The sequence below is a fragment of the Narcine bancroftii genome, chromosome 2 (assembly GCF_036971445.1).
Source record: "Narcine bancroftii isolate sNarBan1 chromosome 2, sNarBan1.hap1, whole genome shotgun sequence".
NCBI lineage: Eukaryota > Metazoa > Chordata > Chondrichthyes > Torpediniformes > Narcinidae > Narcine > Narcine bancroftii.
In genome coordinates, this window is record NC_091470.1 from 15,771,882 (window position 1) to 15,792,291 (window position 20,410).

Below are 20,410 nucleotides of genomic sequence, written 5' to 3' on the forward strand. Positions count from 1 at the left end.
GGACTAGGAGCCGCTGAACTCAGCGGGGTGCACCACCTCCGATGTCCCTCTTCTCGCCTCCCCTCACGGCCGGAGTGTAGATCCCGGACGAGCCCCCATTTGTCAGAAATAAAACTTCTCACACATGAGTCTCTTTAAAACTGATGACACGACAAGCTTTATTTACAAGTCTGCAGAGTTGGACTCAACTGGCTTCTCACCAGTTAAGCCCCGATACATACAGTGCATTGATTTTTATACCCTTGTTGTTTGCCCTTCCCCTACTTATTAATACTGTTTTAATTGGTTAGTATTGCAAAAGCATTCTAAGTACAACTGCATTTTTAATTATCACGTTCGTTACGTACGCTGCGAACTCTACATACACTAAATTCTGTTTATCACCCTTCTTATCAATCTTTTGTCTCCTGCATGTCTCTCACTATGACCATGGAAAGATATGTTTAAAAAAACATATCCAGCTGAACCTTTTGTCCTTGGCTGCTAGTAAGCTCCCTGTCCGTTCTGGCTTCCCTTTTTATGATTAATCATCACATTTTAACTTAAGCCATTTTAACCTAAATTCTCTATATATAACAACACGATGCTGGAGAAACCCAGCAGGTCAAACCATGTACTTTATATATGTACTTTATACAGTTTGGGGGCAGCAACCTCCTTTGAAGAAGACCGCAGAGCCCACCTCACTGACAAAAGGCAAAGGAGGAAAAACCCAACACCCAACCCCAACCCACCAATTTTCCCCTGCAGCCGCTGCAACCGTGTCTGCCTGTCCCGCATCGGACTTGTCGGCCACAAACGAGCCTGCTGCTGACGTGGACTTTTACCCCCTCCATAAATCTTCGTCGCGAAGCCAAGCCAAAGACGAAGATATAGCAAAGATAAAGATACAGAACCAACATTTTGGGCTTGAGCCCTTCTTCAAGGTATAAGCCAAATGTAGGCAGGTTCCCAAACCTTGCCTCTTCAGGCAAAGGCCAGGAGAAGGTAACTCTGACTTCAAATCCCCGGGCTCGGCTCGCCCAGCCATCAATACCTGGAAAGGGCCCCAGCTATGGGCGAATAGCGTATGTCAGTCTGGAAGCAGGGGCTGGCAGCTGTGGCAGAGCACGGGAAACAGTTTCCCTACTGGTCCGCAGCAGCAAACTCAGTGGGCGAAGGATCCGTAGGGACAACGGTCAGTGAGCATGGTCTTGAAACAGACCACTGAGGCGCAATCCCGCATCACTCTGGCTGTCGTGCCTCGCACTCCGCCAGGTCCAGTGGCGTGGGACCCAGAAGGAGGCATTTGTCCTGGGCAAGCACTCGCCTCCAAGTCCTTGCCCCGGCACACAGTTCTTAAAGCTCTATGGAAAACAGAACAAATAGAATTCAAAGTTCTGTGAGGGCAGAAGAGCTACAAGGCACCGTGTTCATCTTCGCTGGCAAAGGGATGACTCATGATTGGTCCATTTCTTCATTGTCTTAAGGTTGATTTCAGGATGGTTCAGATCATGCACTGAATGGGATGCTTATAATAAATCGGGCTATCTTGTGCAAAGTCCCGCCATATATCATCTCTCTTCCCCTTAGTCCAAAGCATTGAGCATCATTTGTTTTGGTGATCATATGGAAGGTGGCAAGCAGCTTGAGGGTCTTGCATGGAGTCCAGAATATTCATGATGACTTAAAGGAAGCTACTTACACTGGTTGATAAGATCACAACCACGGACGAATTCCAGTTACTGACTGCAGGATATCTCAAAAGTTACACATCTTTTATCCGTCTGGGAATTACCCTGCTTTATGAAGATAGAGCGGTCCAGAGAAAATTATGGAGGCAATTTTCGTAAAAGTGAAAATCCATTATAATTTCTTCGTAAAAGAGAACACAGGTTTCTTCGTATAAGAACATTTTCATAAAGCAAGTATTTGTACAGTGGGGTTTACCTGTATTGCACTTGACCCCAGCGTTGGCAGACTTTCTTGTGACAGGATATTGCAACAGGTTGTTCAGCTACCTGAAACCTTAACCCAAAGTTGATGGAACAAAACTTTTAACTATTGAGATTAACAGGAGAATTCAATTGAAAGGATTCAGTGACACACCTCTTTAGGCTGAAGACTAATAAAATAAAAATAGCTGTTGTCTGAGCAGCACCATTTCTCCTTCATTGGCCTTCATCTCTCACTGAGATTCCATCACATTCTTTCCTTTTTCTATTATCACATCATAGTCCTCAGCCACATGGAAAGGGAAAGAACTTATCAGATTTTTACGGCAATAAATTCCATTGCTGGGTAAGGTAAGTACAATTTGATATAAGATGTAGATTTTGCTCTGATCTGTTTAATTTTCAGAATGAAACTAGAAAAAAAGAGCTTTCTTTGAAAGTTTGTTTTTAGACCATGGAATAGGCCCTTTGGCCCATCTAGTCAGTGCCAAACTATTTATTCTGATTTATCCCATCAACCTGCAACCCCTTCCATATAGCTATCTAATCTTCTCTGCATCCACCACCTCTGCTGGCAGTTCGTTCCACACTCTCACCATTCCTTGAGTGAAGATGTTCCCCCCTCATGTCAGAATCAGAATTTATTGTCATGAACATGCCACAAAATTCATTGTTTTGCAGCAGCGTCACGGTGCAAATGTTTATACAAACCATATTACAAAAGAAATAAAAATAGTGTAAGAAAAAAATCAAAGTAAGGCAGCGTCTGTGGTTCATTGATCATTTGGGAAGCTAATGGCAGAGGGAAGAAGATGTCCTTGTGCTGCTGAGTGCTTGTCTTCAGGTTCATGTACCTTTTTTCCCCCAATGGTAACAGTGTGAAGAGGGCACAGCCTGGATGGTGGGGGTTCTTGAGGATAGAGGCTGCTTTCTTATAGATGTCCTTGATGAAGTGAAGACTGATGATCGTGATATCACAGGCATCGCAGGCTCTGGAGTTTTTTTCTTGTCCTAAGCATTGGCATCTCTGTACCAGACAAATGATGCAACCAGCCAGAATGCTCTCCACAGTATAATCTGTAGTTTTTGATAGTCTTCTGTGACACACCTAATCTCCTCAAACTCCTTACAAGCTATAGCTTCTGGCGATCCTTCTTCGTAATTCATGTTTCCCTCAACCCATGACCTCTAATTTCTGTCTCACCCAAACTTTTGCTGAATTATTTATTTTAATCTAGACAATTTAGGATCAAGAATAAGATTAATGGGCTTCGTGTCTTAACCTGCATATCTGTATTGCCTCTCCCAACCAAAGGTTCTTCAAAAGGCAAGGAATCTGATGCATAATCTCAGTTGTAACGGAAGAAACATGGCAGCCAGTTTATCCACTGCATGGCTGTACAAACAGGAATTAGATAATTTACCAAATGAACTCTGAGGGGCTTAGAAAGGGTGGCAGCCAGATTTTTTCCCCCAGGCTGACAATAGCAAACACCAGAGGGCACCTGTTTAAGGTGAGTGGAGGAAAGTTTAGGAGAGGCATTAGTGGTAACCTTTTGTTTTACAGAGCACGGTGGGCGCTTGCAATGTATTTCTGGGGGTGGTGGTGGAGGATGGTACAATAGGAACATTTAAAAGATTCAGATGGGCACACAGATGTAAGAAAAAAAGAAAGGGTAAAAGGTGTCAAGTAGGGGTTTAATTGATTTGAGGCAATAGGAAACTTTATGTCCCATCTGGAAGATAATGCTTCTGTCAATGCTGCAGTGATAAATTCAGCTCTACATAATTAGTAACCAAAGCCATACCAAGGCTGTAATATCTCTTTGTAATAATTACACAAAAGGGAGCTTTTCAACAAAGATACGGGAATTAGGGTTCAACATTAGGATTAGTAGGCTGAACCCACAGTGGAATCTTCCCGTCAAGTGACCTTCAGTTGATTTGCGTCAGGGATTCTTGAGCATCCAGTGGATAATTTTTTGTGTATTGTTATTGTCCAATTCATGTCAATGATTTTTGCTTTTAGATCCTGTTGATAAAGATGAGGAGGAGCTTTGGAAAGTTCACAGAGGGGAAAAAAAATCATAGGAACAGACTTTGGAAGGAGAAAAGCAGACAAGTTGAAGATTTCAGGCATCTGCCTTCTCTTAATACTTTCAGCTCTCTCAATGTTGAAAGCTATGATTATTTTTGAGGCATTAATCTCACACAACACATCCAACAAATAGATTATTTCCTCAGTGGCACACCAGACATTGGAAATGTTGGTTGTTATACATTAAGTATGGAAATAATGTTTCTGAATCTCTCCAGACATGCGAATATTATCCCTGGGATCATGCTCAGGGGTTTGCTTTGTGGCTACTGTGTTGTTATGGGAGTGGTTGCTAGGACACACACACACTACAAAAATTATTAATAAGTTCAGACAGCATTGCTCATTAATTAAACTTTACATAACTACTGAAATGCCGCTAGAAAATTTGAACCCCGTCCATGTTATTCCGACATACATATACAGTGCCCTCCATAATGTTTGGGACAAAGACGCTTTTTTACTTTCTTGCCTGGGATTGGTTGGATCTATGAGGTAAGATTAAGCAGACTTGGTCTACGTTCACTTGAGTTTAGAAGAATGGAAGATACCTACACTGAACTGCAGAGTTCAACGGGCTAGGTTTGCACTGGCTGGACTATTTAAAACCAGGGATCACTGCCATAAAATATCAGATTCGACATTCAGAATTTGGTTTTGAAGAAATTTCTTCACCCCATGCACAGTGAATCTTTGGAATTCTTTACATAAGAGAGGCACTGAGGCTTTCACTGAGTATGATTGATGGATTTTTGGGTATGAAGAGAATTAAGGGAAATAGGGCTATACAGTAAAAGAAAGTGTATAATTGCAAAATCAGGGAGGACCCCTACCACCTCGCATACAGCTTCTCCCATCGGGAAAGAGGTACAAGAATATCAGAACCAGCACCACCAGTCTGAGAAACAGCTTCTTCTCGCGAGCATTGTGAATGCCGAACAACCAAAGAAACTGCCCACACTAATCATCTGACTCATATTCAGGAAATCAAATTTATTTGTATAGATGAATTCTTATCCTGAATATATCTTGTTTGTCTGTATGTGTTATGTCTGATTGTCTGACTGTGTGTTTTGCACCGAGGACTGGAGAATGCTGTTTTGTCGGGTTGCACTTGTACACTCAGATGATAACAAACTTGACTTGGAGGAATCCCTCCTCGTCATGGAGAGAACATACGAACTTCTTACAGACAGTGGCAAATTCCAATCCGGGTTACTGTTGCTGTAATAGCGTCGCTCCAACGGCTGAGATGGTGCTTCATTCTTTGAAGGTGAGCTTGCGCTTGCAACTCAATCCAGTCTATTAGTCACAGATGTGAATGTCAAAGGCATTGGAATTTATTGACCATCCCTAATTACCAACTCAGACTCGATCACTTTTAATTCTCCATTCCTTTTCCTGCTAACTTATCTGACTTGGGCCTCCTTCATTACAGTGTCATTATGTTCAATGAAGATAGAGACTGATATGATCTCGATGGATGGCAGAGCAAGAATGAAGATGTCTTTCTCCTAGTCCCGTACTTCTGTTCATATATGGCTCAGTGCCATTTTTGCTTCTCTAAACACTCAGGATGTTATAAAGGCAGTAATATAGGTTTTAATAATTTAATATGAATTATGGATGTTAAATCATTAATTATTTATAGAAATTTGAATTTAGTGGTTGAAAATCATTCTTATTTACATACAGAAAATATGTTGCATGTGTCCCTTACGCTATGGATGCTGCAATTCTGGCTAAGTTCTTCCAGCATTTCTGTGTTTTGACTACAATCACAGCATCTGCAGACTTCCATGTTTCACTCCGTGTATGCCGTATGTGCATGGTACACTACACTTCCATTGTAGAACTTCAAGTTTACTGTCATCTGATTGTCAAATACAACCCAATGAAACTGCATCTCTCCAGACCATGATGCACACACACAGTACATCCTACACATTTTTTTTCTTTGGCTTGGCTTCGCGGACGAAGATTTATGGAGGGGGTAAAAAGTCCACGTCAGCTGCAGGCTCGTTTGTGGCTGACCAGTCCGATGCGGGACAGGCAGACACGATTGCAGCGGTTGCAAGGGAAAATTGGTTGGTTGGGGTTGGGTGTTGGGTTTTTCCTCCTTTGCCTTTTGTCAGTGAGGTGGGCTCTGCGGTCTTCTTCAAAGGAGGCTGCTGCCCGCCAAACTGTGAGGCGCCAAGATGCACGGTTTGAGGCGTTATCAGCCCACTGGCGGTGGTCAATGTGGCAGGCACCAAGAGATTTCTTTAGGCAGTCCTTGTACCTTTTCTTTGGTGCACCTCTGTCACGGTGGCCAGTGGAGAGCTCGCCATATAATACGATCTTGGGAAGGCGATGGTCCTCCATTCTGGAGACGTGACCCATCCAGCGCAGCTGGATCTTCAGCAGCGTGGACTCGATGCTGTCGACCTCTGCCATCTCGAGTACCTCGACGTTAGGGGTGTGAGCGCTCCAATGGATGTTGAGGATGGAGCGGAGACAACGCTGGTGGAAGCGTTCTAGGAGCCGTAGGTAGTGCCGGTAGAGGACCCATGATTCGGAGCCGAACAGGAGTGTGGGTATGACAACGGCTCTGTATACGCTTATCTTTGTGAGGTTTTTCAGTTGGTTGTTTTTCCAGACTCTTTTGTGTAGTCTTCCAAAGGCGCTATTTGCCTTGGCGAGTCTGTTGTCTATCTCATTGTCGATCCTTGCATCTGATGAAATGGTGCAGCCGAGATAGGTAAACTGGTTGACCGTTTTGAGTTTTGTGTGCCCGATGGAGATGTGGGGGGGCTGGTAGTCATGGTGGGGAGCTGGCTGATGGAGGACCTCAGTTTTCTTCAGGCTGACTTCCAGGCCAAACATTTTGGCAGTTTCCGCAAAGCAGGACGTCAAGCGCTGAAGAGCTGGCTCTGAATGGGCAACTAAAGCGGCATCATCTGCAAAGAGTAGTTCACGGACAAGTTTCTCTTGTGTCTTGGTGTGAGCTTGCAGGCGCCTCAGATTGAAGAGACTGCCATCCGTGCGGTACCGGATGTAAACAGCGTCTTCATTGTTGGGGTCTTTCATGGCTTGGTTCAGCATCATGCTGAAGAAGATTGAAAAGAGGGTTGGTGCGAGAACACAGCCTTGCTTCACGCCATTGTTAATGGAGAAGGGTTCAGAGAGCTCATTGCTGTATCTGACCCGACCTTGTTGGTTTTCGTGCAGTTGGATAATCATGTTGAGGAACTTTGGGGGACATCCGATGCGCTCTAGTATTTGCCAAAGCCCTTTCCTGCTCACGGTGTCGAAGGCTTTGGTGAGGTCAACAAAGGTGATGTAGGGCAATCCAAAATAAATATAGTTTTTTGGTTTCTAGAATTGTTCAACAGCCTCACTGCCTGCGGGAAGAAGCTGTTTCCCAGCCTGGCAGTCCTGGTTTTTATGCTCCTGTGTCTCAAAGATATTACGGAGTGGATGGTAAGGGCCCTCGATGGTTCTCTGAGCTTACTTTAAGTATGGCTCCCTGGAGATGTCATCGATAGAGGGAAGAACTCAGTGATCTGCTCAGTTTTAATCACCCTCCATACTGATCTCTGATCTGATGTTTTGCAGCTACTATACCATACTATGACGCAGCCAGCCAAAACACTCTCTCTTGTGCTCCTGTAGAATGATGTTAGGATGGTGGCTGGTAGTTTTGCACTCCTCAACCTCCTCAGGATGTGTAGACACTGCTACACCTTCCAGACTAATGAGATGTTGTGGGTCCAGGATAGCTTGTCCTTTCAATGAATGCCAAGGAACTTTGTGCTCCCCACTCTCTCTATGACTGAGCCATTGATATGTAGTGGGGAGTGGTCCTTTGTCCTCCTGAAGTCCACAATCATCTCCTTTGTCTTGTCTATATTGAGTCTCGGGTTGTTGCTGTTGCACCACTTTTCAAGCCTATCTACTCTGTAAGTGGACTTGACCATTGTTGCCGATGAGGCCAACTACCATTGTGCCATCAGCAAACTTGATCCTGTTGGAGCTGAACCTGGCAGTACTGTTGTGAGTACAGCCCAGTTCATCACAGGCAGAACTCTCCTACCATTGAGAAAATCTACATGGAACACTGCCATTGGAGAGCAGCAACAATCATCATGGATGCACACCACCCAGGACATAGGGTGTTCTTGCTGCTGGCATCTGGAAAGAGGTATAGGTGCCAGGTTCAGGAATAGTTGCTACCCCTCCACCATTAACAATAAACACAATCAGAAACTCATTTTTACACATTATTTATTATCGAACATTTATTTTCCGTTTTGCAGTTTGTTGACATTTTTCTCTTTTCTTGAGTAGTATTTTGCACTACCGCTAGGCAGAAATTCAGCCTGGCCCACAGGAAAAAGAATTTCACGGATATCATATATACAGTCTGACAATAAATCTGGACTTTGAACTGTGATTAGCAGTGTGAACAGTACAGACGCAGACCTGAATTTTGGCAGGATGTGCCATTTTGGGTGAAAATCAAAAAATAAAAATCAAACTGCAGATGCTGGAAATCTGAAATAAAAACAGATCCTTTTCCCCCCACCGAACCTGAAACGTTGACTGTCTTTCCACGGATGCCGTCGGACCTGCTCAGTTTTGTGGTTTTAGTGCCTCTGGATTTCAACACCGTTCTCTTGATGAAGGTGATTGGCAAAGTTTGGCTTTTGAAATGTGGAAAACTGTCTCTTAAATTCGAAGCTGGACCCCATCAGGGGTGTCAAACTCAAATTCACGGAGGGCCAAAATTAAAAACTTGGACTAAGTCGAGGGCCGAACTAAATATTTATTGAAAATTTTCAACAACATCTGCATGTTTTCTCTTCTTTCAACATATGTAATGTTAAACTTTTTCTGATTAAAATAAATGTTTAATAATAGTTTTGGATAAACTCTTTCCAGAAGCATTAACAAATGAGAAATAAAATATTCAATCAATAATATTCCTCTATAGAGGATTTGTCAAATGTTGCTAGTGTGCTGTCGAATAGTAAAATCTGAGGGCTATTGAGAATGTGGGAGAATAACATGATTCCTGAAACAATCCAATGGGTGACTGATTGTGGGCATGAACTCTAGCAGGGTTATTTGCCATGCCCTTTTTCCACTGGTACAGATATCCTTGGATTGACACACTTTTCAAGTTTTATGCCTAATGAGCATCCAGGTGCAGGACCATTTTTAACCAGGAATATATTGATCACTGTGACATGAAACGATTGGAAGATCGTTTTATCCTGAGATTAAAGTTCATACTCCTTACTCAGGCCTGTGTGCGGGAGGGCGGGGTTTGCGGGCGATCGGGTTGGACAACGACAGTGCGGGGGCATCGGCTCTCGCTGCAGGGCGGCATCTCGGCGGATCAGCGGCCCCGTCACCGTGAGTCGCGGGTCGGCCTGCGGCAGGGAGGGGGAGTGGGCAACGGTCCTGCGAGGTTAAGCCTGAGGCCTCCGGTCCTGGGCGCTGGGAAGCGGCCTTGGCTTCCCCTGACTGGCCAGGCCCCAAAACCAGAGTCCACGGTGAGACCCTGCAACGTAAACAGAGGAGGTGGGGGCGATTAGCAGGCTGACGCCAATGCATTCTGGGATTTGTTGTATTACTGTGCATGCGCTATACTGGCGCGGCGGCCAGCGGGCCACCTCTAATACATTTTTGAAATGATCTTGCGGGCCAAATATAATTATATTTGGCGCGCGGGCCAGAGTTTGACATGTGTGGTTTACATCGTTTAAGTTGAAGAAAAACCTGCCTCGATGTGAGAGGCGCCTCATTCCTTGACGTAGCCTGAAACCTTGGCCAACACAGCGCCCTTGTCGCCCACGCCGATCTCTTCTTTTCGCCTCGCCCCACTGACCCAGCCCCACCCTCCAACCCATGGATCTGTCCAGATGCTTCTGAAGAATGCTAAAGGCTCCTGCATTGAACCACTTCACACTCCCAGCACTCCCTGTGTGAGTTTCCTCATCCACCCTCCTCCCCCTCATCACCCAATCTCCCCTCATTCTTCCAGCTCCAGGGAATAAAGTCCGAACCTGTTTAACTGTTCCCTGTAACTCAGTTCCCTCATCTGGGACCTGCTGAGTTTGTCCAGCAAACTTCTTGGAGGCTCCGTCCAGCTCCAGTTGCCGCCCGGACTGACTCCTTGGCGCTCCGCCTGTCACCGCCCGGAGGCGGGACGTTTGGCGCCATTTCTCTTCAGGCACGAGTCCACGCCGGCCCGCCGCGATGCCTTCTGGGGGCTGGAGTGGGGTGGCCCGTCTCCCTCCGCTACGGGGAGCCACGGGAGGACTCCGTTTCCCAGGGGGCGCCGCGGGGCGCAGCCGCGGCCGGGCGAAGGCGGACATTTCAAGTTGCTAGAGACGCGGAGCGGTGGCTGAAGCGGAAGGGGGATGTTCACGGAGGGGTCGGCATGGGGCGAGTCGGCGCCTTAAAGGTAAGAGGACGTGAAGCGGGAGGCCTGGACTGTGGTTTTCAAGAATGGAGTGAATTTTATGGTGGCAGGGACGCGGGTGTGGTGTCACTTAGGGTGGGTTTGGGCTGGGGGTGACATGGCAACCCCCCCATCACTCGCCCAACGAGCTGGGCCCAGGGTGGGGATGGGGGTGATGTGGTATCATTCAGCCCTGGCACCAGAGAGGCAAACCCACCACCCACTGCGCTGGGCCCAGGGTGGGGATGGGGGTGACGTGGTATCATTCAGCCCAGGCACCAGAGAGGCAAACCCACCACCCACTGCGCTGGGCCCAGGGTGGGGATAGGGGTTATGTGGCATCATTCACCCCTGGCACCAGAGAGACAAACCCACCACCCACTGAGCTGGGCCCAGGGTGGGGATGGGGGTTGTGTGGTATCATTCACTCCTGGCACCAGAAAGACAAAATCACCACCCTCTGAGCTGGACCCAGGGTGGGGATGGGGGTGACGTGGTATCATTCAGCCCAGGCACCAGAGAGGCAAACCCACCACCCACTGCGCTGGGCCCAGGGTGGGGATAGGGGTTATGTGGCATCATTCACTCCTGGCACCAGAAAGACAAAATCACCACCCTCTGAGCTGGGCCCAGGGTGGGGATGGGGGGGGTTATATAATCATATAACCATATAACCGCTTACAGCTCAGAACAGGCCAGTTCGGCCCTACTAGTCCATGCTGTAGCAAATGCCCACCCTCGTAGTCCCACTGACCATTACCCGGTCCAGATCCCTCTAGTCCCCTCCTATCCATGTAATGATCCAGTCTTTCCTTAAATGTAACCAATGATCCCGCCTCGACCACGTCTGCTGGAAGCTCATTCCACATCCCCACCACCCTCTGCGTAAAGAAATTTCCCCTCATGTTCCCCTTATAATTTTCCCCTTTCAATCTTAAGCCATGTCCTCTAGTTTGAATCTCCCCCTTAAATGAAAAAGCCTATCCACATTTACTCTGTCTGTCCCTTTTAAAATCTTAAACACCTCTCAATCTCTCAATCTTCTACGCTCCAGAGGAAAAATGCCCCAGTCTGCACAACTTTTCCCTGTAACTCAGAGCCTGAAATCCTGTCAACATTCTCGTGAACCTTCTCTGCACTCTCTCTATTCTTTTATATCTTTCCTATAATTTGGTGACCAAAACTGTACACAGTACTCCAAATTTGGCCTCACCAATGCCTTGTACAATTTCATCATAACCTCCCTACTCTTGAATTCAATACTCCGATTTATGAAGGCCAACATTCCAAATGCCTTCTTCACCACACCATCTACCTGAGTATCAGCCTTGAGGGTACTATTTACCATAACTCCTAAATCCCTTTGTTGCTCTGCACTCCTCAATTGTCTACCATTCAATGTATATGACCTATTTAAATTTGCCTTTCCAAAATGTAGCACCTCACATTTATCTGTATTAAATTCCATCAGCCATTTCTCAGCCCACACCTCCAGCCTTCCTAAATCACCTTTTAATCTACGGTAATCTACCTCACTGTCCACAAAATCACCAATCTTTGTGTCATCCGCAAACTTGCTTATCCAATTCTCCACCCCTAAATTGTTAGGTCTGCTTTGTTCATGAATGAGTGAGTCAAACACCAGACTGAGTCGAAATCAAGGTTCTTTGTTCTTTATTGCCGCATTGTAACACTTGCAACTAACAGTGTTAGTTGGAGAAGGCGCATTCTGCCGTTATCAGCAAGTGGTGTTTTTTATATACCTTAGGATACGTACTTAGTAAATTATCATACCATGACATTGTCCAATGAATAATCTGTTGCTGTCCCTCTCTGCTAGCCTCCTGCACATCAATTTGTCATCCCCACTCTTATCTTGAGAGTACAAGGTCACAACTGCATCTTGCTACGGCCCAGCACTGGGTGACTCCCTCTACATTCCCAGCTCATGATGTTTTTACCTAACAACATCCAGATCGTTAATATATGTAACACATAATAGTGGACCCAGGACCGAACCCTGAGGAACTCCACTAGTCACCGGCCTCCAATTGGACAAACAATTTTCTACCACTACTCTCTGACACCTCCCATCCAACCACTGCTGAATCCATTTCACTACCTCTTTATTTATACCTAATGCCTCCACCTTTTTTCCTAACCTCCTGTGGGGAACTTTGTCAAAAGCTTTACTAAAGTCCAAATAGACAACATCCACAGCTTTCCCTTCATCAACCTTTTTTGTAACCCCTCGAAGAACTCAATCAGGTTTGTCAAGCATGATCTACCCCTGACAAAACCATGCTGATTACTCCCTAGCAATCCCTGTACCTCCAAAAATTTGTAAATAGCATCCCTCAGAACACTTTCCATCAACTTGCCCACCACAGACGTCAGACTTACAGGCCTATAATTCCCGGGTTTTCATTTGGACCCTTTCTTAAACAGAGGAACCACATGCGCCACCCTCCAATCCTTTGGCACCACCCCCGTGGCCAGTGACATCCTAAATATCTCTGTTAATGGCCCCACTAACTGTCCACTAGCCTCCCTGAGTGTCCTAGGGAATATTTTGTCCGGTCCGGGAGATTTATCCACCTTTATCTTTTTCAACACAGCCATCACTACCTCCTCGGTTATCCTTGTATGCTTCATGACCTCCCCACTATTTTTCTTTACTTCAACTGGTTCAACATTTTTTTCCCTAGTGAATACCGAGGCAAAGAAATCATTCAAAATTTCCCCCATTTCCACAGACTTCTCACTCAGCCTGCCCTCGCTATCTACAAGGGGTCCAATTTTATCTCTCACTAATCTTTTACTTTTAATGTACTTATAGAAACCCTTTGGATTTATTTTTACTCTGTCAGCCAAAGACTCTTCATGCCTTTTTTTGGCCTTTCTAATTTCTTTCTTAAGATTCCTTCTACACTCCTTGTAGTCCTCCTTCAACTTCTCAGCTCCCTGCTCTTTATACCTCTTGTACACCTCCCTTTTTCTCCTAACCAAATTTCCAATATTCCTCGAAAACCAAGCCTCTCTATGACTTCCAGCCTTTCCTTTGATCCACACTGGGACATAACTACTCTGTACCCTCAAAATTTCTTTTTTGAATATCCTCCATTTTTCATGAACATCCTTACCTGAAAATATCTTGTCCCACTCAATACTCCCCAAATCCCTTCTTATTCCTTCAAAATTTGCTCTTTTCCAATCCAGAACCTCAACTTTAGGCCTCTCCTTGCTCTTCCCTAAAACTACCCTAAAACTAACAGAATTATGATCACTAGACCCAATTGGTTCTCCAACATTAATGACCTAGCTCGTTCCCTAACAGGAGATCCAGTATTACACCGTCCCGAGTCGGTTCTTCTACTAACTGATTTAGAAAACAATCCTGAACACATTTAATGAACTCCAGCCCATCCAGCCCTCTAACCGTATGGGTATCCCAATCCATGTGTGGGAAGTTAAAATCTCCCATGATCACTACCTTATGTGGTTATGTGGTATCATTCACTCCTGGCATCTGAGAGACAAACCCACCATCCACTGAGCTGGGTCCAGGGTGGGATTGGGGGGTGTTATGTGGTATCATTCACCGCTGGCACCAGAGACACAAACCCACCACCCACTGAGCTGGGCACAGGGTGGGATTGGGGGGTGTTATGTGGTACCATTCACTCCTGGCACCAGAGACACAAACCCACCACCCACTGAGCTGGGCACAGGGTGGGATTGGGGGGTGTTATGTGGTATCATTCACCGCTGGCACCAGGGAGACAAACCCACCACCCACTGAGCTGGGCACAGGGTGGGATTGGGGGGTGTTATGTGGTACCATTCACTCCTGGCACCAGAGACACAAACCCACCACCCACTGAGCTGGGCACAGGGTGGGATTGGGGGGTGTTATGTGGTATCATTCACTGCTGGCACCAAGGAGACAAACCCACCACCCACTGAGCTGGGCCCAGGGTGGGATTGGGGGGTGTTATGTGGTATCATTCACCGCTGGCACCAGAGACACAAACCCACCACCCACTGAGCTGGGCACAGGGTGGGATTGGGGGGTGTTATGTGGTACCATTCACTCCTGGCACCAGAGACACAAACCCACCACCCACTGAGCTGGGCACAGGGTGGGATTGGGGGGTGTTATGTGGTACCATTCACTCCTGGCACCAGAGACACAAACCCACCACCCACTGAGCTGGGCACAGGGTGGGATTGGGGGGTGTTATGTGGTATCATTCACCGCTGGCACCAGGGAGACAAACCCACCACCCACTGAGCTGGGCACAGGGTGGGATTGGGGGGTGTTATGTGGTACCATTCACTCCTGGCACCAGAGACACAAACCCACCACCCACTGAGCTGGGCACAGGGTGGGATTGGGGGGTGTTATGTGGTATCATTCACCGCTGGCACCAGGGAGACAAACCCACCACCCACTGAGCTGGGCCCAGGGTGGGATTGGGGGGTGTTATGTGGTATCATTCACCGCTGGCACCAGAGACACAAACCCACCACCCACTGAGCTGGGCACAGGGTGGGATTGGGGGGTGTTATGTGGTACCATTCACTCCTGGCACCAGAGACACAAACCCACCACCCACTGAGCTGGGCACAGGGTGGGATTGGGGGGTGTTATGTGGTACCATTCACTCCTGGCACCAGAGACACAAACCCACCACCCACTGAGCTGGGCACAGGGTGGGATTGGGGGGTGTTATGTGGTATCATTCACCGCTGGCACCAGGGAGACAAACCCACCACCCACTGAGCTGGGCACAGGGTGGGATTGGGGGGTGTTATGTGGTACCATTCACTCCTGGCACCAGAGACACAAACCCACCACCCACTGAGCTGGGCACAGGGTGGGATTGGGGGGTGTTATGTGGTATCATTCACCGCTGGCACCAGGGAGACAAACCCACCACCCACTGAGCTGGGCACAGGGTGGGATTGGGGGGTGTTATGTGGTACCATTCACTCCTGGCACCAGAGACACAAACCCACCACCCACTGAGCTGGGCACAGGGTGGGATTGGGGGGTGTTATGTGGTACCATTCACTCCTGGCACCAGAGACACAAACCCACCACCCACTGAGCTGGGCACAGGGTGGGATTGGGGGGTGTTATGTGGTATCATTCACCGCTGGCACCAGGGAGACAAACCCACCACCCACTGAGCTGGGCCCAGGGTGGGATTGGGGGGTGTTATGTGGTACCATTCACTCCTGGCACCAGAGACACAAACCCACCACCCACTGAGCTGGGCACAGGGTGGGATTGGGGGGTGTTATGTGGTATCATTCACCGCTGGCACCAGGGAGACAAACCCACCACCCACTGAGCTGGGCCCAGGGTGGGATTGGGGGGTGTTATGAGGTATCATTCACCGCTGGCACCAGGGAGACAAACCCACCACCCACTGAGCTGGGCCCAGGGTGGGATGGGGGGGGTGGGGGGGTTATGTGGTACCATTCACTCCTGGCACCAGAGACACAAACCCACCACCCACTGAGCTGGGCACAGGGTGGGATTGGGGGGTGTTATGTGGTATCATTCACCGCTGGCACCAGGGAGACAAACCCACCACCCACTGAGCTGGGCACAGGGTGGGATTGGGGGGTGTTATGTGGTACCATTCACTCCTGGCACCAGAGACACAAACCCACCACCCACTGAGCTGGGCACAGGGTGGGATTGGGGGGTGTTATGTGGTATCATTCACCGCTGGCACCAGGGAGACAAACCCACCACCCACTGAGCTGGGCCCAGGGTGGGATTGGGGGGTGTTATGTGGTATCATTCACCGCTGGCACCAGGGAGACAAACCCACCACCCACTGAGCTGGGCCCAGGGTGGGATTGGGGGGTGTTATGTGGTATCATTCACCGCTGGCACCAGGGAGACAAACCCACCACCCACTGAGCTGGGCCCAGGGTGGGATGGGGGGGGTGGGGGGGTTATGTGGTACCATTCACTCCTGGCACCAGAGAGACAAACCCACCACCCACTGAGCTGGGCACAGGGTGGGATTGGGGGGTGTTATGTGGTACCATTCACTCCTGGCACCAGAGACACAAACCCACCACCCACTGAGCTGGGCACAGGGTGGGATTGGGAGGTGTTATGTGGTATCATTCACCGCTGGCACCAGGGAGACAAACCCACCACCCACTGAGCTGGGCCCAGGGTGGGATTGGGGGGTGTTATGTGGTATCATTCACCGCTGGCACCAGGGAGACAAACCCACCACCCACTGAGCTGGGCCCAGGGTGGGATTGGGGGGTGTTATGTGGTATCATTCACCGCTGGCACCAGGGAGACAAACCCACCACCCACTGAGCTGGGCCCAGGGTGGGATTGGGGGGTGTTATGTGGTATCATTCACCGCTGGCACCAGGGAGACAAACCCACCACCCACTGAGCTGGGCCCAGGGTGGGATTGGGGGGTGTTATGTGGTATCATTCACCGCTGGCACCAGGGAGACAAACCCACCACCCACTGAGCTGGGCCCAGGGTGGGATTGGGGGGTGTTATGTGGTATCATTCACCGCTGGCACCAGGGAGACAAACCCACCACCCACTGAGCTGGGCCCAGGGTGGGATTGGGGGGTGTGGGGGGGTTATGTGGTACCATTCACTCCTGGCACCAGAGAGACAAACCCACCACCCACTGAGCTGGGCCCAGGGTGGGATTGGGGGGGGTGGGGGGGTTATGTGGTACCATTCACCGCTGGCACCAGAGAGACAAACCCACCACCCACTGAGCTGGGCCCAGGGTGGGATTGGGGGGGGTGGGGGGGTTATGTGGTACCATTCACCGCTGGCACCAGAGAGACAAACCCACCACCCACTGAGCTGGGCCCAGGGTGGGATTGGGGGGGGTGGGGGGGTTATGTGGTACCATTCACCGCTGGCACCAGAGAGACAAACCCACCACCCACTGAGCTGGGCCCAGGGTGGGATTGGGGGGGGTGGGGGGGTTATGTGGTACCATTCACCGCTGGCACCAGAGAGACAAACCCACCACCCACTGAGCTGGGCCCAGGGTGGGATTGGGGGGGGTGGGGGGGTTATGTGGTACCATTCACCGCTGGCACCAGAGAGACAAACCCACCACCCACTGAGCTGGGCCCAGGGTGGGATTGGGGGGGGTGGGGGGGTTATGTGGTACCATTCACCGCTGGCACCAGAGAGACAAACCCACCACCCACTGAGCTGGGACCAGGGTGGGATTGGGGGGGGTGGGGGGGTTATGTGGTACCATTCACCGCTGGCACCAGAGAGACAAACCCACCACCCACTGAGCTGGGCCCAGGGTGGGATTGGGGGGGGTGGGGGGGTTATGTGGTACCATTCACCGCTGGCACCAGAGAGACAAACCCACCACCCACTGAGCTGGGCCCAGGGTGGGATTGGGGGGGGTGGGGGGGTTATGTGGTACCATTCACCGCTGGCACCAGAGAGACAAACCCACCACCCACTGAGCTGGGCACAGGGTGGGATTGGGGGGTGTTATGTGGTATCATTCACCGCTGGCACCAGGGAGACAAACCCACCACCCACTGAGCTGGGCACAGGGTGGGATTGGGGGGGTGTTATGTGGTACCATTCACTCCTGGCACCAGAGACACAAACCCACCACCCACTGAGCTGGGCACAGGGTGGGATTGGGGGGTGTTATGTGGTACCATTCACTCCTGGCACCAGAGACACAAACCCACCACCCACTGAGCTGGGCACAGGGTGGGATTGGTGGGTGTTATGTGGTATCATTCACCGCTGGCACCAGGGAGACAAACCCACCACCCACTGAGCTGGGCCCAGGGTGGGATTGGGGGGTGTTATGTGGTACCATTCACTCCTGGCACCAGAGACACAAACCCACCACCCACTGAGCTGGGCACAGGGTGGGATTGGGGGGTGTTATGTGGTATCATTCACCGCTGGCACCAGGGAGACAAACCCACCACCCACTGAGCTGGGCCCAGGGTGGGATTGGGGGGTGTTATGTGGTATCATTCACCGCTGGCACCAGGGAGACAAACCCACCACCCACTGAGCTGGGCCCAGGGTGGGATGGGGGGGGTGGGGGGGTTATGTGGTACCATTCACTCCTGGCACCAGAGACACAAACCCACCACCCACTGAGCTGGGCACAGGGTGGGATTGGGGGGTGTTATGTGGTATCATTCACCGCTGGCACCAGGGAGACAAACCCACCACCCACTGAGCTGGGCACAGGGTGGGATTGGGGGGTGTTATGTGGTACCATTCACTCCTGGCACCAGAGACACAAACCCACCACCCACTGAGCTGGGCACAGGGTGGGATTGGGGGGTGTTATGTGGTATCATTCACCGCTGGCACCAGGGAGACAAACCCACCACCCACTGAGCTGGGCCCAGGGTGGGATTGGGGGGTGTTATGTGGTATCATTCACCGCTGGCACCAGGGAGACAAACCCACCACCCACTGAGCTGGGCCCAGGGTGGGATTGGGGGGTGTTATGTGGTATCATTCACCGCTGGCACCAGGGAGACAAACCCACCACCCACTGAGCTGGGCCCAGGGTGGGATGGGGGGGGTGGGGGGTTATGTGGTACCATTCACTCCTGGCACCAGAGAGACAAACCCACCACCCACTGAGCTGGGCACAGGGTGGGATTGGGGGGTGTTATGTGGTACCATTCACTCCTGGCACCAGAGACACAAACCCACCACCCACTGAGCTGGGCACAGGGTGGGATTGGGGGGTGTTATGTGGTATCATTCACCGCTGGCACCAGGGAGACAAACCCACCACCCACTGAGCTGGGCCCAGGGTGGGATTGGGGGGTGTTATGTGGTATCATTCACCGCTGGCACCAGGGAGACAAACCCACCACCCACTGAGCTGGGCCCAGGGTGGGATTGGGGGGTGTTATGTGGTATCATTCACCGCTGGCACCAGGGAGACAAACCCACCACCCACTGAGCTGGGCCCAGGGTGGGATTGGGGGGTGTTATGTGGTATCATTCACCGCTGGCACCAGGGAGACAAACCCACCACCCACTGAGCTGGGCCCAGGGTGGGATTGGGGGGTGTTATGTGGTATCATTCACCGCTGGCACCAGGGAGACAAACCCACCACCCACTGAGCTGGGCCCAGGGTGGGATTGGGGGGTGTTATGTGGTATCATTCACCGCTGGCACCAGGGAGACAAACCCACCACCCACTGAGCTGGGCCCAGGGTGGGATTGGGGGGTGTGGGGGGGTTATGTGGTACCATTCACTCCTGGCACCAGAGAGACAAACCCACCACCCACTGAGCTGGGCCCAGGGTGGGATTGGGGGGGGTGGGGGGGTTATGTGGTACCATTCACCGCTGGCACCAGAGAGACAAACCCACCACCCACTGAGCTGGGCCCAGGGTGGGATTGGGGGGGGTGGGGGGGTTATGTGGTACCATTCACCGCTGGCACCAGAGAGACAAACCCACCACCCACTGAGCTGGGCCCAGGGTGGGATTGGGGGGGGTGGGGGGGTTATGTGGTACCATTCACCGCTGGCACCAGAGAGACAAACCCACCACCCACTGAGCTGGGCCCAGGGTGGGATTGGGGGGGGTGGGGGGGTTATGTGGTACCATTCACCGCTGGCACCAGAGAGACAAACCCACCACCCACTGAGCTGGGCCCAGGGTGGGATTGGGGGGGGTGGGGGGGTTATGTGGTACCATTCACCGCTGGCACCAGAGAGACAAACCCACCACCCACTGAGCTGGGCCCAGGGTGGGATTGGGGGGGGTGGGGGGGTTATGTGGTACCATTCACCGCTGGCACCAGAGAGACAAACCCACCACCCACTGAGCTGGGCCCAGGGTGGGATTGGGGGGGGTGGGGGGGTTATGTGGTACCATTCACCGC

At 50.4% G+C, this 20,410-nt stretch overlaps 2 protein-coding genes across 9 annotated transcripts in view; one reads left to right on the plus strand and one right to left on the minus strand.

Moving 5' to 3' along the window:
* tshr (thyroid stimulating hormone receptor) overlaps window positions 1–10,260 on the minus strand; it is a 67,604-nt gene extending 57,344 nt beyond the window's left edge. For both annotated transcript variants that reach the window (XM_069915977.1, XM_069915976.1), the window contains exon 1: window positions 10,086–10,260. In XM_069915977.1, coding sequence (XP_069772078.1) covers window positions 10,086–10,120 — 35 coding nt within the window. In that variant the 5' untranslated portion in view covers window positions 10,121–10,260. The remainder of the gene's footprint in view (window positions 1–10,085) is intronic.
* Window positions 10,261–10,279: 19 nt separating this feature from the next.
* Window positions 10,280–20,410, plus strand: part of LOC138753231 (centrosomal protein of 128 kDa) — a 539,432-nt gene continuing 529,301 nt past the window's right edge. For 3 of the 7 annotated variants that reach the window (XM_069915965.1, XM_069915964.1, XM_069915967.1), the window contains exon 1: window positions 10,280–10,486. The gene's annotated coding sequence lies outside the window, so the exon portion shown is untranslated. The remainder of the gene's footprint in view (window positions 10,487–20,410) is intronic. The other 4 variants (XR_011351051.1, XM_069915968.1, XM_069915969.1 and 1 more) reach the window with 2 other exon arrangements.